The sequence below is a fragment of the Coenobita brevimanus genome, chromosome 30, assembly GCF_032717465.1.
Source record: "Coenobita brevimanus isolate Jiangsu-jjx chromosome 30, ASM3271746v2, whole genome shotgun sequence".
NCBI lineage: Eukaryota > Metazoa > Arthropoda > Malacostraca > Decapoda > Coenobitidae > Coenobita > Coenobita brevimanus.
This window is the reverse complement of record NC_136983.1, coordinates 26,870,796-26,885,368: the sequence shown is the minus strand read 5'-3', so window position 1 is coordinate 26,885,368 and position 14,573 is coordinate 26,870,796. Positions and strand designations below refer to the sequence as shown.

At 40.6% G+C, this 14,573-nt stretch overlaps 1 protein-coding gene across 1 annotated transcript; it reads left to right on the top strand.

Moving 5' to 3' along the window:
- The first annotated feature begins 6,822 nt into the window (after positions 1-6,822).
- Positions 6,823-12,595, top strand: LOC145395173 (uncharacterized). The gene is made up of 5 exons (XM_080268865.1): positions 6,823-6,893; positions 7,845-7,988; positions 8,906-9,097; positions 10,963-11,060; positions 12,380-12,595. Exons 2-5 carry the CDS (start codon positions 7,868-7,870, stop codon positions 12,425-12,427), a joined length of 459 nt encoding a protein of 152 aa, XP_080124991.1. The 5' UTR covers positions 6,823-6,893; positions 7,845-7,867; the 3' UTR covers positions 12,428-12,595.
- Positions 12,596-14,573: the final 1,978 nt, after the last annotated feature.

Sequence of the window (14,573 nt, the reverse complement as noted above, 5' to 3'; positions counted from 1 at the left end):
TCTGCACACATGTGACACCTCTGCTGGGGATTCTGACATGTTCTAGTTGGAGGGAAGATTCTGGGGAAATGTCTAGAGGCGAGGCGGTGATGTGTGGGGACGGTGTGGCGGTGGCGAGCAGTACTTCTATCTTTCCCATATTCCCCCACTATTTCCCGCACCAGCCCACGAATATAGCCCTCGAAGGTCTCCTGGATGCCAGTGGTATATGCGTGGAGATAGTGAGCATTGAGGACGGTGATGTCGAGGAGATGGAAGAATAATTTTTTATACCACTTCATCGTGGGCCTGGCACAGTCAATGCTGGAAATCATGGGGTCTGATTGATCCACCTGTCACATATCCACATTGTATGCCAAGACAGGTTCTGGTTTCCAGACATGGCGCTGCCCTTCTGACCTGTAATCTACACTGTCTGTGCGGTGTACAACGGGCCTATGAACAGACGAGAGGAGGAATACTTCGCGGTTTTGGTGCCATGCTGTTGCGAGGATATTATGTTATTTGTAAAAAACAACCTCGTTTTTCTGAAGCTTCCTCCCCACCTTCACCATGTGCCGACGGATCTTCCTTACAGTGCCGCGCAGACCAGTTTCCTGCAGGTGAAGGTACCTGATGAGAAGGGGGCTTGTGTACCAATTATCGAGGTATAAGACGTAGCCACAATGAAGGTATTTCTCGATCATCGTTTTTACCACAGCCCCTGAGAGTCCCAAACATCTATCTTCTGTGATGTCCGTCTTAACACCTGTGTACAGGACTATGTCCTTCCTTCCCTCCACACCTTCATTCCATTATTCTTCTTTCTTTACTTTATTCCTCCATATACTCCCCTTCCATCCCATCATTCTCTTTCCTTCTCCCTTCATCTCCCCCATCTCCCATCTACCATCTCCACCTTGATTCCAGAGTCCCTCTTTCTTCTCCCAGTTATTCTTGTCACCACTCCCTCTTCTTTTCACCATCTCTCTCCTCTTTCTCCATCCTCTTCCCCGCTCCTTTCCCTCCCTTACCACATCGCACTAAGCACATCACAGCTATAACTGCGCATCTGGACTAGCATGTAGATTCAGTTTAATCTTCAGGTACGTCTTTTCATGAATATATTCCTATATGCATCTTGTGCAGTTTTTGTGACCTGAGTATCAGAGTGACCTTGTAGTCGTATAAAAACTTTTAAATAATGGCAATAACATTTTATTTACAGAAATATAAGACAAAAGAAATGTATAGTAGTCCCAATGATACTAAAAAATTATCCTATTCAGATTTTTTATGTAATCACTAGGGGTACTTCTTTAAAGGAACACTAGCTTGCCGTGGCGAGGAAGCATGTGCCTCTCAGCCATCAGCGGAGCTATACTAGTCTGGTGCAGCCATATTAGACAGGTTCCTTGTTAGGGATCAAAAGAAAAATCTTACAGGTACCTCGCAGTAAGTGACTGACTTGGCCCCGTGAGCAACCAGCTCACACCTAAACAAATACACCTAGTTCTATCAAATCGTGGGCCACACTTCCTAACAGCAATGGAGAATTTGGCCATAACGGGATCAAACCTACTCTGGAGCAAGGATTGCGAAGAATGTCTATGTTTCTCAATACAGACGCCCTTGGAAACTAAATGATGGGACTTGAAACGTCCTAATTCTTGCTAGTGAAGTTAAGTTGGTTCTCTTCATCAGGGATGCAAGTGATGTAAACAAAGATATCACAGGTCTTAGTGAGGTCACAACGCTTGGTGAGGCATTTATAGATCTGTCTGATATTTCTGTCTTGCGATACCAAGGGAAACATGAAGAGGCAGCATGGCTAATGGTTATTGGTCAGTAACGACTAAGGTCGTTATGATGCAAAAGACTTCAGTATAAAGTAACTGAAACAACAGGAAACCTAATGATATAGAGAAAAAAAGAAAAAAATAATTTAATTCAAGTATATGTTTGAAAGTCTCCTAGGTCGAGGACAGAGGAAATTATATTAAGATGAAAAGGAAACCCTGAAAACAATAAGTCCTGACATACGTTCGTGATGGGAGACATAAAACTTAAGGCAAGTAAGAAAAAGGACTTGGTTTATCAGAATATTAAGGCTCTGTTAATGAAATTTAAGGTAATTTGGACACATAAAAAAAAAAAATAATGCCTTCCTTTAATACAAGCAGTGCAGGAAGTGGATTTGGAGTGGACCATAGGTGAAACAATCACATGTAGTTCATCTTCACTGACACAACACACGTTGAAACAGAATAGAATAAAACTACAAGGAACAGGGCGTATGTAAGACGTAAACAAGAAGAAAGAGTGGTTACGAAGTATCGGATCTCAACAGAGGTGAGAGCTTAATCCAGTGTGAACAGCCATATCCAGAAGCGGTGAGAGAGAATTAGTATGTTATCTCAGAGTAAGTAGTCGCAGTTGATGGATGAAGTAGACCAAGACAAAGAGCACAGGAATAAACAATATATAAAAACAGGTACCGAACACCTGTTCAAGTAGGAGAAAGGAAACTGGTAAAGGGCAACAGCAAAATTTCTCGGAGTTCAAAAGAATTTATAAAGAAGAGTGAGAACGTTATAGAACGAACAAGAGCTGCCGCAACAGGAACTTAACAAAAAATTAACAATTACAGAGAAACGAAGATGCCCGAAAGTACAATATGAGAGGGGTTGAAGAAAATTCAGGAAATTATCGAAGTCGAAAGGAACCAGGTGGATGCCTGGCATGGGACGAAACCAAAGGTCTTCTTTGAACGATGCTACTGGAGGAAAAAACAAATATCAAAAGTGATCTGAACAGAATATTTTTCTTTGAAACTTTACAGGAGTAACATTATGACTGAGGAGCCAGTCCATGATATGGAAATAGCGGACATAGTAATTCCCAGCAATACAACTGAAGTAATCAGAGTCTTAGCAGGAATGAATATGGATAAAGCAGAAGGTGAAGATGATCGCACCAAGGATCTTAAGGATACAGGCGACTGCTTTGAACGAAAGATAAAGACTTTTTACGAGACATTTAGAGCAAAAATTAAAAAAAATATATGAATTAGTTCTGCTAGAGACGCAGACCAGCAGAGTGAACAAACTGGACTGTTTTGTAGCTACGCGACAGTTGCCCATATTATACTTATTAACCAGGTGACGAAGATAACGTACAGACATGAAAAGAGAGTTTCCTGGATAAGGGGAAAAAGTAGATAATATGGACAGGTCAAGTCCCTGGCACAGCACACAGCAGACGGACAACCAGGGAAACGGAGAGGCAAGCCCGACATATGAGAGGAAGAGCCAGACAAGGAGGAATATGGAGATACGAAATGGGGAAATTTGCTGGTATTCCATGGACTAGATTAACAGCTAATACTGTAGGACGGGATGGAATAAGATGTCATCGCTCTGCAGTGAACTGACTTAGACTGCTGTTATGAATGTGTGTGTGTGTGTGTGTGTGTGTGTGTGTGTGTGTGTGTGTGTGTGTGTGTGTGTGTGTGTGTGTCTGAGACCAATGTGTTGTTAGTGTTTAATGTATATCCATGTGTGTCTAATTTTGCGGCTACACGTGCTCCAAACATGTGATCGACAAGAAGAAACGAGGCTCAGGGGTCCGTCCAACGTTAAGACTCAGTTACTACAGCGGCTCTAACCCGGTGGGTCGCTTCGTCTTGTCGATCACATGTTTCGAACAAGTGTGGCCGCATCTAACACCAGCTTGCAGGTTTCTGCTCCATATACTTAAACATGTGTTCTTCCTCCCACACCCATACCGTAGGCAAATGCTTCACGCCACGCCACCAGATACTTATTATCTTCATTACCTTAAGAAATATGTTCCTAAATTTACCAGCCTTATCTTACCATTCAGGCAATTACAGGAGTAATTGGCAGTGTCAGATGTGCTAATATGTCGGGAATTATTAGTAAGAAGGGTATATCTGCGAGAGAGTGAGGTTTAGATGGAAAACTGCACGATTACTGAGAATATAGGTGTGTGGGAGTAGGAGGAGGAGGGAATGCAGGTCACAAGTTCGTGGAGTTCATATGGAGCGGCAGACTGTGACTATAAATAATTAATAATCATCATCATCATCATCATCATTATCATCATCATCATAATATGATGATAATGATGATGGGGATCATCATCATCATCATAATGATGTTGATGATGATAATGATGATGAAAGAGAAGAATAAAAAGAAGAAGAAGAACGGACGTGAAAGTCATGAACCTTCAAAACAAAAACAACAACAACAATAACAACAACGACAATATCAACAACAACAACAACAACAATAATAACAATAATAATAATAATAATAATAATAATAATAATAATAATAATAATAATAATAATAATAATAATAAGAAAAATAATAATATTAATAATAATAATAATAATAATGATAATAATAATGATAATAATAATAATAATAATAATTATAATAATAATAATAATAATAATAATAATAATAATAATAATAATAATAATAATAATAACAATAATAATAATAATAGTAATCATAACAACAATAAAAAAGTAATCAATCATTATCACCATCATGATCATCGTCATTAACATCATCATCATCATCATCATCATATGAATAATAATGATAATCGTAATAATCGTTGAGTGAAGACGAAGGGGAGCTGCAAGGCTTGGTGGATGAGTTTGAGAGAGTGTGTAAGAAACGGAACCTAAAGGTGAATGTAGGGAAGAGTAAAGTGATGGTCTTTGAGAGAGGTGAAGTTAGTGAATGTACAGCGAGGTTAGATGGTGAGGAATTGGAAAATGTGAGTACGTTTAAGTATTTGGGTAGTGTGATGAGTAAGGATGGAGGTTTGGAGGGTGAAGTGCTTGAAAGGGTACAGCAGGGAAGAAAGGTTGCTGGTTCCTTGAAAGCAGTGATAAGAAACAGGAAGTGAGCATGGAAGTGAAAAAGTTACTAGATGACAGTATTGTGATACCAACTCTAACGTACGGAAGTGAAGCTTGGACATTGTTGGAAGGACACAAGTCAAGAGTGAGAGCAGTGGAAATGAGTTATTTAAGAGGAGCCTGTGGAGTCACGTGGAGAGACAGGCTGACGAATGAGGATATAAAGGAGCGTTGTGGTGTGGATGTGGATGTGATAGGAAGCGTTATGAGGAACACACTGAGGTGGTTTGGCCATGTGGAGAGGATGGAGGGTGAAAGACTGACGAAGAGAGTGTATGTGAATGAGGTGGAGGAGGGAAGAGGGTGGGGGAGGCCGAGGATGAGATGGAGGGATGGGGTGGAGAGGTATATGAGAGAGGGGGGTGTGAGTTGGGAGCAGGGCAGTGAAATGGCGGGGGACAGGGCGACTTGGAGGCGATTTGTTTGTGGCCACCCCAAACGGGATTGAGGCGTCTGGCAATAGATAGATAGATAGAATAATAATAATAATAAATAATTATAGTGATAATAATAATAATAATAATAATAATAATAATTGTAATAATTGTAATAATAATATAATATTAATAACAATACTAATAATAACAATAATATTAATAATAATAATAATAATAATAATAATAATAATAACAAAATCATTATCCCCATCATGATCATCGTCATTATCTTCATCATTATTATCATCATCATCATCATCATCATCATCATAATGAGGACAACAGTAGTCGAGTGTTACACATCTAAAGCACTAAGGTGTGGTGTTCCTCAGGGTTGTGTTCCTTCACGGAGTCTCCTATTCATCAAGTATCAAAGAACCATCTTTACATCCTTCCCTCTTTGCATTTTGATACAATGAACCTAAGAATATATTTTCCAGGAACTCCTCGTAGTTATACATGGCCAGCAATTTAATCGGTACGATATGAAGAAGAAACTTTATGCCACATAAGAAGTAATCAGTTCATTCAGAAATATTCGGCTAAAACAACACGATAAGCAACAGTCAAAGTCAAACCACCTGTCACCTGGGTAATGAAACCACCTGTCACTGTGTAACTATACTATTCTCATTAACTGTATCTATTACCTTATTACATACTGACAACTCACACTCCTATCACACTTATAGGTGTAGAATAAATGACGAAAATATTATGGTAGAAGTATTGATCGATGGATTAGGTGAGACGAGGTATTTTATAACATTTCTCCTCATAACACTCTTTATTTTTCACTTTAACTGGGAAATCTGGCAGTAATGCGGTAAACGAATGCAAGATCTAAGACATGTCTCTCCTAAGGTATATAAAATCGTCTACAGCTATCTCTAACAAAACAAACAAAAATTCCTTCTGTGATTATTATGTCCTATCATGTAGTTTGTGTGTGTGTGTGTGTGTGTGTGTGTGTGTGTGTGTGTGTGTGTGTGTGTGTGTAAAATCTGTTTTCCAGGTTTTTCTTTCTGAGATAAAAACAGTCTGGGAACAACGTAAATCTTAACTGTTAAGAGCAGATCACCTTGCAAAGACGTACCTATGTGACTCTCTCTCTCTCTCTCTCTCTCTCTCTCTCTCTCCTTCCACCACCCACCTTCCCCTGCTCTCGATCACCGTCTTTCCTCCTTTCCTCTTTCCCAGCCTCTTCTCACTCTCCCTAATTATCTCCCTTCCTCTCTCAACGTCCTTCCATGCCCTGCTCCCCCTCTCCCTCCTCTCATTCTCACCACACCCCCTTAACTCTCCCTACCTTCCCCGTCCCCTCTTTCCTCCTCTCTTTCCTTCCTCTTCCCTCCACCGTCCTCCATTCTCTCCCTGCTACCTCACCCTTACTTCTCCACATTCCCCCATCCCTCTCCCCTTACATTCTCCTCGGTTTCATCTCCTTATAAAAGACGGAATCCACACCTCTCCACATCACTCCATTCACCTTCTCTTCCACAGCGAAGAATCAGGTAACCTCATTCGTGAAGATAATTTAGATACAACATATTTTTACGTGCTACCTCTTAAGATTTTTTCACCTATGGGCACTTCTCAAGGTGAAAGAATGTAATAATCTTTTTCAAATCTGGTTATCCTTTCACACCTACTAAATAGTTGTTTTTAAGTAAGCGTTAAAACAATCTGATTTTCTTGAACTATGAGAAAAACTCTAGTACAGGATTGTATAGAAGCCTTGATTAACTTAGAGAAAACAGACGGCTTTCACATCCTAGAGCAAAATAAGTTGGTATTATTGTGTACGTTTGCTGCATAAAATCCCGAAAACACTTTGATAATCATTCAATCATGATCTATAGCCATAATTTTGTTACATTATTGCCTCTTGGTAATATTCAGAAAAATTAACCTGATGGTGTGAAGCTAAGCTGATTTCATTGCTTCTGTAAACTGTTTTATTTTTATTTTTTCGTTCAGTATCTTTGAATATAAAACAGCTTTTTGAAGAATAAAAATATATACCGGAAGTTGTTTGATCCTTGCTTCCCTTGGCATTATTTTTCTCTAACTTGGCCGAAAATATTCATCTCTTCATCGTGAATGCTGATTTGCAATAAGGGGTTAACACTAGAATATGAAGATATTCAAAGAATGGATGTAACGAGGAAACTTTATCATAGCCTATCACTGAGCTGCGTGAAATAAGCTGCAAAAACACGTAAACCTAGAACAAATCAAGGTTAATAGGAATATAAGCACGAAACTTTACTAATTCGTCACTCCTCGCTCACGCTTCCCTCAGTTTCCGTCTCCATTCCGACACGTACCACTTCCCATCTCACCCCTCAAACATCCTTCACTCCCCCTGCCCTTACTTGCTCACTTTCCCACTCACTCTACACACTCATTTCCTTCGCCTCCCTTCCCCACTCCCACACTCACTCACTCACTCTCCCCTACAGGCTCCACCACCACCACCACCACCATGCGGACGGCCCTTCTCAGCCTTTTCGTCCTGGGTCTTCTGGCCGGAGGAAGTGTGGCAGGGAGTTTACTGCCCTGCGGCGAGTCCAGCGTCGAACTTGACGTTCTTCTTGCCGGGATTGGTTAGTGGCTGTGTTTTGGTCGCCGTCTGAATGTCATTTTCATTCACTGCTTCTCCTTCTAACATGCATATGCGCTCACACATTCATTTGCACACTTGCTGCTATGAGATATAAAACACACACACACACACACACACACACACACACACACACACACATGCATTTAGCAGTATTTATTGTATTTATTGCTTCATTTACACATATCATTCACCCAAGCACTAACCACAGCGCAGCTTAGAGAACGTATCTACTATATTCTCTCACTCCCTCAGTTTTAATTAACTCCCACAGACACTCGCTTCACCCCATGCAGGTTCCCTCATACGCCAAGGATGCTCCACCTCACTCATTCATTTACTCAATACCCACTTATGGATGGGTGAAAGACAGTTTCGGAGACGGTATAACTCAGGTTCTTTCTCCGTCTGTCACAAGCTTACTATAAAGAAGTTACTTTATTTGCATTATTTTACTATTAATGGGTGGCTCGAATCTACCAAAACGTGCATCAGATAATGCACTTTGATTTATATTCCTATGCACACAAATGTAAACCATTCACACAACCAAAGCTGCATATGAGGAAGAGCCTTGCTTCCTCTCTCTCTCTCTCTCTCTCTCTCTCTCTCTCTCTCTCTCTCTCCGTTCTCTTCCGTTTGTCTTAGTCTTTTCCGTTCTTTTTTGCCTCTTCCTTCACCAGCCACTCTACTAACACCATCCTTAACCCTCCACAGCCGAAGCAATAGGTGAAGGAGAGCATTCACACCTCCTAGTGTCTACTAATTCCTGTCTCTTTATCCCCGTCCTTCCTGTTTCCTCCGCTGTCTCCCTCTTTCCTCCTCCCTCTTTCAGATGCCTTCCCTCCCTCCCTCTTTTCTCCACGCCTCTAATAACCCTAATCTCCGAATCCTCAACAGCCCAGTTAAAATGTGAGGGGCCGCTTCTGTTACCCACGTGCCTGGCCAACGTGTTAGGCTGCGTCGTGGAACTTGACATACTCTGCGGAAACCTCACCCAAGACCTGCTGGACACAATAAAAGGAATTTTGACAGACTGCGTCGCAGAGTTGGGACTAAATGTGGACCTGTCGCTTCTCGCTCAAATCACTCGTAATGTCACTCTCTTTTACGCTGATTTTAATACTGTCACTCGTTTTACACTGATTTTCACAATGTCACTCTCTCTTTCGCTGTTTTCATAATGTCACTCATTTTAAACTGAATTTAATATTGTCACTTTGTTTTACGCTGATTTTCATATTGTTACTCTATTTTATGCTCATTTTTATATAGTCACTCTGTGTTACGCTGATTTTCATACTCTGTTTTACTCTGCCTCCCATACCACAGCTTTATGTTATGTGATTACTCTCCCTCCTATACCTTAGCTTAATGTCATGTGATTCTGTTATAATCTGGCTCCCATACCCTAACTTAATGCTATGTGATTCTGTTTTACCCTGGGCCTCATATCATATTATGTGATTCTGTTTGACTCTCATATCCTACACTTATGTTATGCAATTATGTTTTTCTCTGGTGCCCATACCATAGCTTTATTTTATGTGATTCTGTTTTACTCTGGTTCCCATACCATAGTCTTATATTATTTTGGTGACAGTAATATGACTTTAATCTATTCTTACAGCATGATAGTCATTCCAGGTTGGTGGTGCCGGAAAGCAGGCGAAAGGAACTTCAGTCACTCTCATTCTGTTTCTCAAGGGTCGTACTTGACGGTCTACGTAAAGCTATCTGAAAATTACTTCACTCTCATCCTCTTCTTCTTCACGGATTACCCCAGATGCCTCACTTCTCGCCCTCATATATTATTGGCAGAGTCGTTCTCCCCTAGGCCACTTCATTCCTATTTACTTTATGCCATACACGCTTCTCACACTCCTGGATGGCCACACACCTAGTTAAAAATCTGCATCAGCACTATTGTTTCTCCTTCGTCTAGACCTCATCATTTCCTTCACTCACTCCACTTCTGATCTGCATACTGTCATCAATCGCTCACCAAACCTTCTCTCTATTGGCTATATCATAATATACCCTGATTTGCCCATTCCATTGCACTACGTCTGCTTTCACAAGTTCCTGGTCTTTCAAGTTCTTTCAATGTCCTCTCTCACTCTGCAAAGTCATCTAACTCCGCATACAGACCTGGAGCACTTCATCACCAGCACTTCCATCCTTTGTCGGTCCCTAATATTCAAAGATAGCTGCTTACGTCAGTACAGGGCCGTCGGGGTCACTTTCCTTTCCTAACCTGACCCCTTCTTCCCCATGCTTCACAGTGCCTTAATATGCCTCTTCTCCTATCCTACGACTTACTTAAGGTCCCTGAGTTCTATCTGGTGCTTTGGCCAATTTTAAATTCCTGAAATACTATATATCTTCCTATTCTTTCGCGATCAAGCTTACATAGCGTTCTACTCCATCTGTTTGTTAGATGTCATCACCTCGGCTTTTCTTGTAGTCGCTAAACTTCTTCCCTTTAATAGGAAGACTTATTTTTAGTTTATTCTGGCAAACTGGATTCATCAAGTAGTTCAGTGTGGTGAATCTGTTTAATTTTGTGGCTAAAATGTATCAGTGGTGTTGTAAATCTTTTTAATCTTCTGGCAAACTTGTTTTTAGCTCTGGGATGTAGGGTTCAGTTATTGATATGACGATGACGATGTCAATGACGAAGACATTACACTGATTCCTAAAGAACGAGAGTGAGAAAGAGTTATTCTCTCCCAGTCACGTCCCCCTCAAACATTCCCCCACACGACTCACCTGCCTTGCCCTGCCCTGCCTTCCTCTAAAATATACTGCCCTTCCCTGCCCTCCTCTTCATTACACTGTCCTGCATTCCTCGTCATTACCATGCCCTGTCCTGCTCTGCAATGCGTCCTTTCAAACATCAAGCAGCTTCTCTAATCATTTGACCTAATCGACCCTCCGTCTTTCCTCTGCCACAGCCAACACATCAAGTTTGGTGAACTTGAGTACCTTGGTAACAATCTTCGGCCTTAACCTCCCGGCGGTCCTCTTGTGTCTACTGGACAAGCTTGGCTTGGTGAGTACGATAGACAGATATAGAAAAATTGATATGGAGAGAGAGAGAGAGAGAGAGAGAGAGAGAGAGAGAGAGAGAGAGAGAGAGAGAGAGAGATTATCTAATATTTCTTAAATGTTGCTGTTTGCTGATGATACAGTATTGTTGAGTGAAGATGAATGGGAGGTGCAAGGTTTGGTGAATGAATTTGGGAAAGTGTGTAGGAGGAGGAAGCTGAAAGTTAATGTAAACAAAAGTAAAGTTATGGTGTTTGAGAGGAATGAAGTCACAGAGTGTGCAGTGAGGTTGGATGGTGAGGATATGGAGAATGTGAGTGCATTCAAGTACTGGGGTAGTGTGATGAGTAAGGATGGAACTTTGGGGGATGAAGTACGTGAAAGGGTACAGCAGGGAAGGAAGGTTGTTGGTACACTGAAAGCAGTGATGAGAAATAGGGAGGTGAGTATGGAAGTTAAGAAGTCACTGCATGATGGTATTGTGATCCCTACCCTGACGTATGGAAGCGAGGCGTGGACCTTGCATGAGGGGAACAAGTCAAGAGTGAGAGCAGTGGGAATGAGTTACTTGAGAGGAGCATGTGGAGTGACGTGGAGGGACAGGTTGACGAATGAAGAAGTGAAGGAACGTTGTGGGGTAGATGTGGATGTGGTTGAGAAGATTAGGAGAAATACACTGAGGTGGGTTGGACATGTGGAGAGAATGGAGAATGAAAGACTGACTAAGAGGGTGTATGTAGGTGAGATGGAGGGAGGGAGAGGGAGGGGTAGACCGAGGATGAGGTGGAGGGATGGAGTTGAGAGGTATATGAGTTGGGGGAGGGTAGTCAAATGGTGGGTGACAGAGTGACTTGGAGGCGTTTTGTCTGCGGCCACCCTTTGCAGGATTAGGGCGTCGGGCTATAGATAGATAGATAGATAGATAGAATAAATATAGGAATTAAGATACGAAGCTAGCTTTCACGATCATGATCACTCTTTTGAGGAAATTTTACTTTTAAGTGTTACATTGCAGTTGTTCCGAACTGATAAAAACATCCATAACCCCTATAACTCTCTCTCTCTCTCTCCTTCTACCCTGAAAAAAGATCCATAACCCCCTATAATCTATCTACCTTTCAGACCTGAAAAAACAAAGATCCATAATAACCCGTGGAACCTCTCTCTCTCTCTCTCTCTCTCTCTCTCTCTCTCTCTCTCTCTCTCTCTCTCTCTCTCTCTCTCTCTCTCTCACCTGATAAAGATCTGTAAGCCTTATAAATTACATCCCTAATCTGAGAAAACTAACAATAACCCCTATAACTATCTTTCTCTCCCCCACAGCTGCTCGACTTCGTCAACTGCTTGAATGCTCCAATTCTTACTCTCTGAACACATGCAATCCGCTGAACCGACCTGAACCCACGTGAACAGGAAGCAGGACCAATCTCCATTCTGTGTGTGTGTGTGTGTGTGTGTGTGTGTGTGTGTGTGTGTGTGTGAGAATGTGTGTGTGTGCGCGCGCACGAGTTTGTACGTGAATAAATCCAAAGCAGCATCTTACATTGTTTTTCTTTATTGACTAATATACAGATTAGAATTATTTTTACACAGTTCTGTTTAATGGTATTTAAATGATAAAAAATAGAACTCTGAAGAATGTAATGTATGTATATATATATATATATATATATATATATATATATATATATATATATATATATATATATATATATATATATATATATATATACATATATATCCCATTTCAACATAACCCTGAATCGTAGTTCTTCAAGGGAACACTGCTTTGTCTTGGTGCTGAAGCCTGTGCATTCCAGTCATCAAAGGAACTATACTAATCAGGTGCAACCACAGTGGGAAGTTTCTTTACTTGGGATCAGATGAAAATTGTTCCCCTGACACTAACTGTCCGAACTGGACATACGAGGCACCAACTCACTTTTTTTTTTTTCTTTCTAATAGTTTACCATCTTGTAGTCTACCAGGTTCTTTTCATAGGATAGGGAAGGATTTGAGAACTCGTTCGTATAACCAGGTAGCGAATTTGCCCAGGTATATCGATGCCACCAAGTGAAGGGATCGGTCACGAGCAACAGCCTCTTTCTAAACCACAAAGACGAGTTCAGTCAAACGATGGTCCTTAATCTTCTGCAGCAATCGCGCAGATGAATCTGGCGTAGTCAGCGCTTATCTGGAGTAAGAGGTGTCAAGAATAAAGGAATGTTTACAATCTAGGCCTTTTTGGAAACGAAACCTTGGGATGAGCAGTCGGCATGAAGAGTCCGATTGTCTCTCCTGTTTTTCTCTCCATGGACTTTGAAAATCAATGTGGGGAGTCCGCAGCAACTGACAATGACGACACTACCCGGACACATATAATATCATCAGTGTCGGCTCCTGCGGGTTTACCACACTGAGGCGAACAAAGTCGTTGTACAGCAAACGGAGGAGTGTTCGGAGAGACATGGAATAATATTGCTAGATGTCCCGTGGAACAAGAATAAAAGAACCCTTCTTTAAAATCGATCAGACGATGTAGGAGGTACAAGCAATCGAAAACCGTAATTTTTCATACGAGGAAGAAAAAAACAAAGACTAAAAACCCCAAAAGATCTTTATACGGAAAACAAAACACAGCAATACAGAATTAAGATCCAGTTATTGTAAGATGATGACTCAGGTAACGACAAAGAAAAATACAGGCTGAAGAAGGCAGTTCCGGAGCTGACCTGCTGCATACATGAATGAGTCAGAGTATCGGTTATTTCTTGCATTAGACAACTGGACAGAGAAGGGGTAAGAGTGTGCTGTCAGAAATGTTCTATGCGCATGCCAAAATGGACGAGGGGTGCAAGTAAGAGTTTCAGATAATCACTAAAACAGCAATGGTGCATAGATAAAGATACAATAGTGTAGAGAAGAGGGATAGGTTGAAGGGAGTCAGTGAGGGGATGTTATCAGACTATAAGCCTTTGACTTCACCCTGTTTACAAGAACTGTATGTGGGGAACGACTCCAATCACAAAAATGCTAGATGTACTCCACAGAGGGGCGAATAAGATCCCTAAACAAAGTCAACACCTGTCTAGTGTAATGAAAATATGAAGTCGGCTTAGTGCACTTAATCTCTTGGAAAGAGATTTTGCTCGGGTGGTAGTATGATCTTTTGAATATTCGTAGAGCATGAAAAAACAAGGATATTACGAGACAATGAAGGATGAAACTGTGTTTGGTTAAATATTTAGAGATATTCCTGTGCAAGATTTTAACGGGACAGAAAGTGTAGATACTGTGTATATATATATATATATATATATATATATATATATATATATATATATATATATATATATATATATATATATATATATATATATATATATATATATATATATATATATATATATATATATATATATATATATATATATATATATCCCGCAATATAGATAGATATATAGATAGATAGATATCAGTCTACCTATCTCTCTCTTTATATCTATCTACCTGTGTA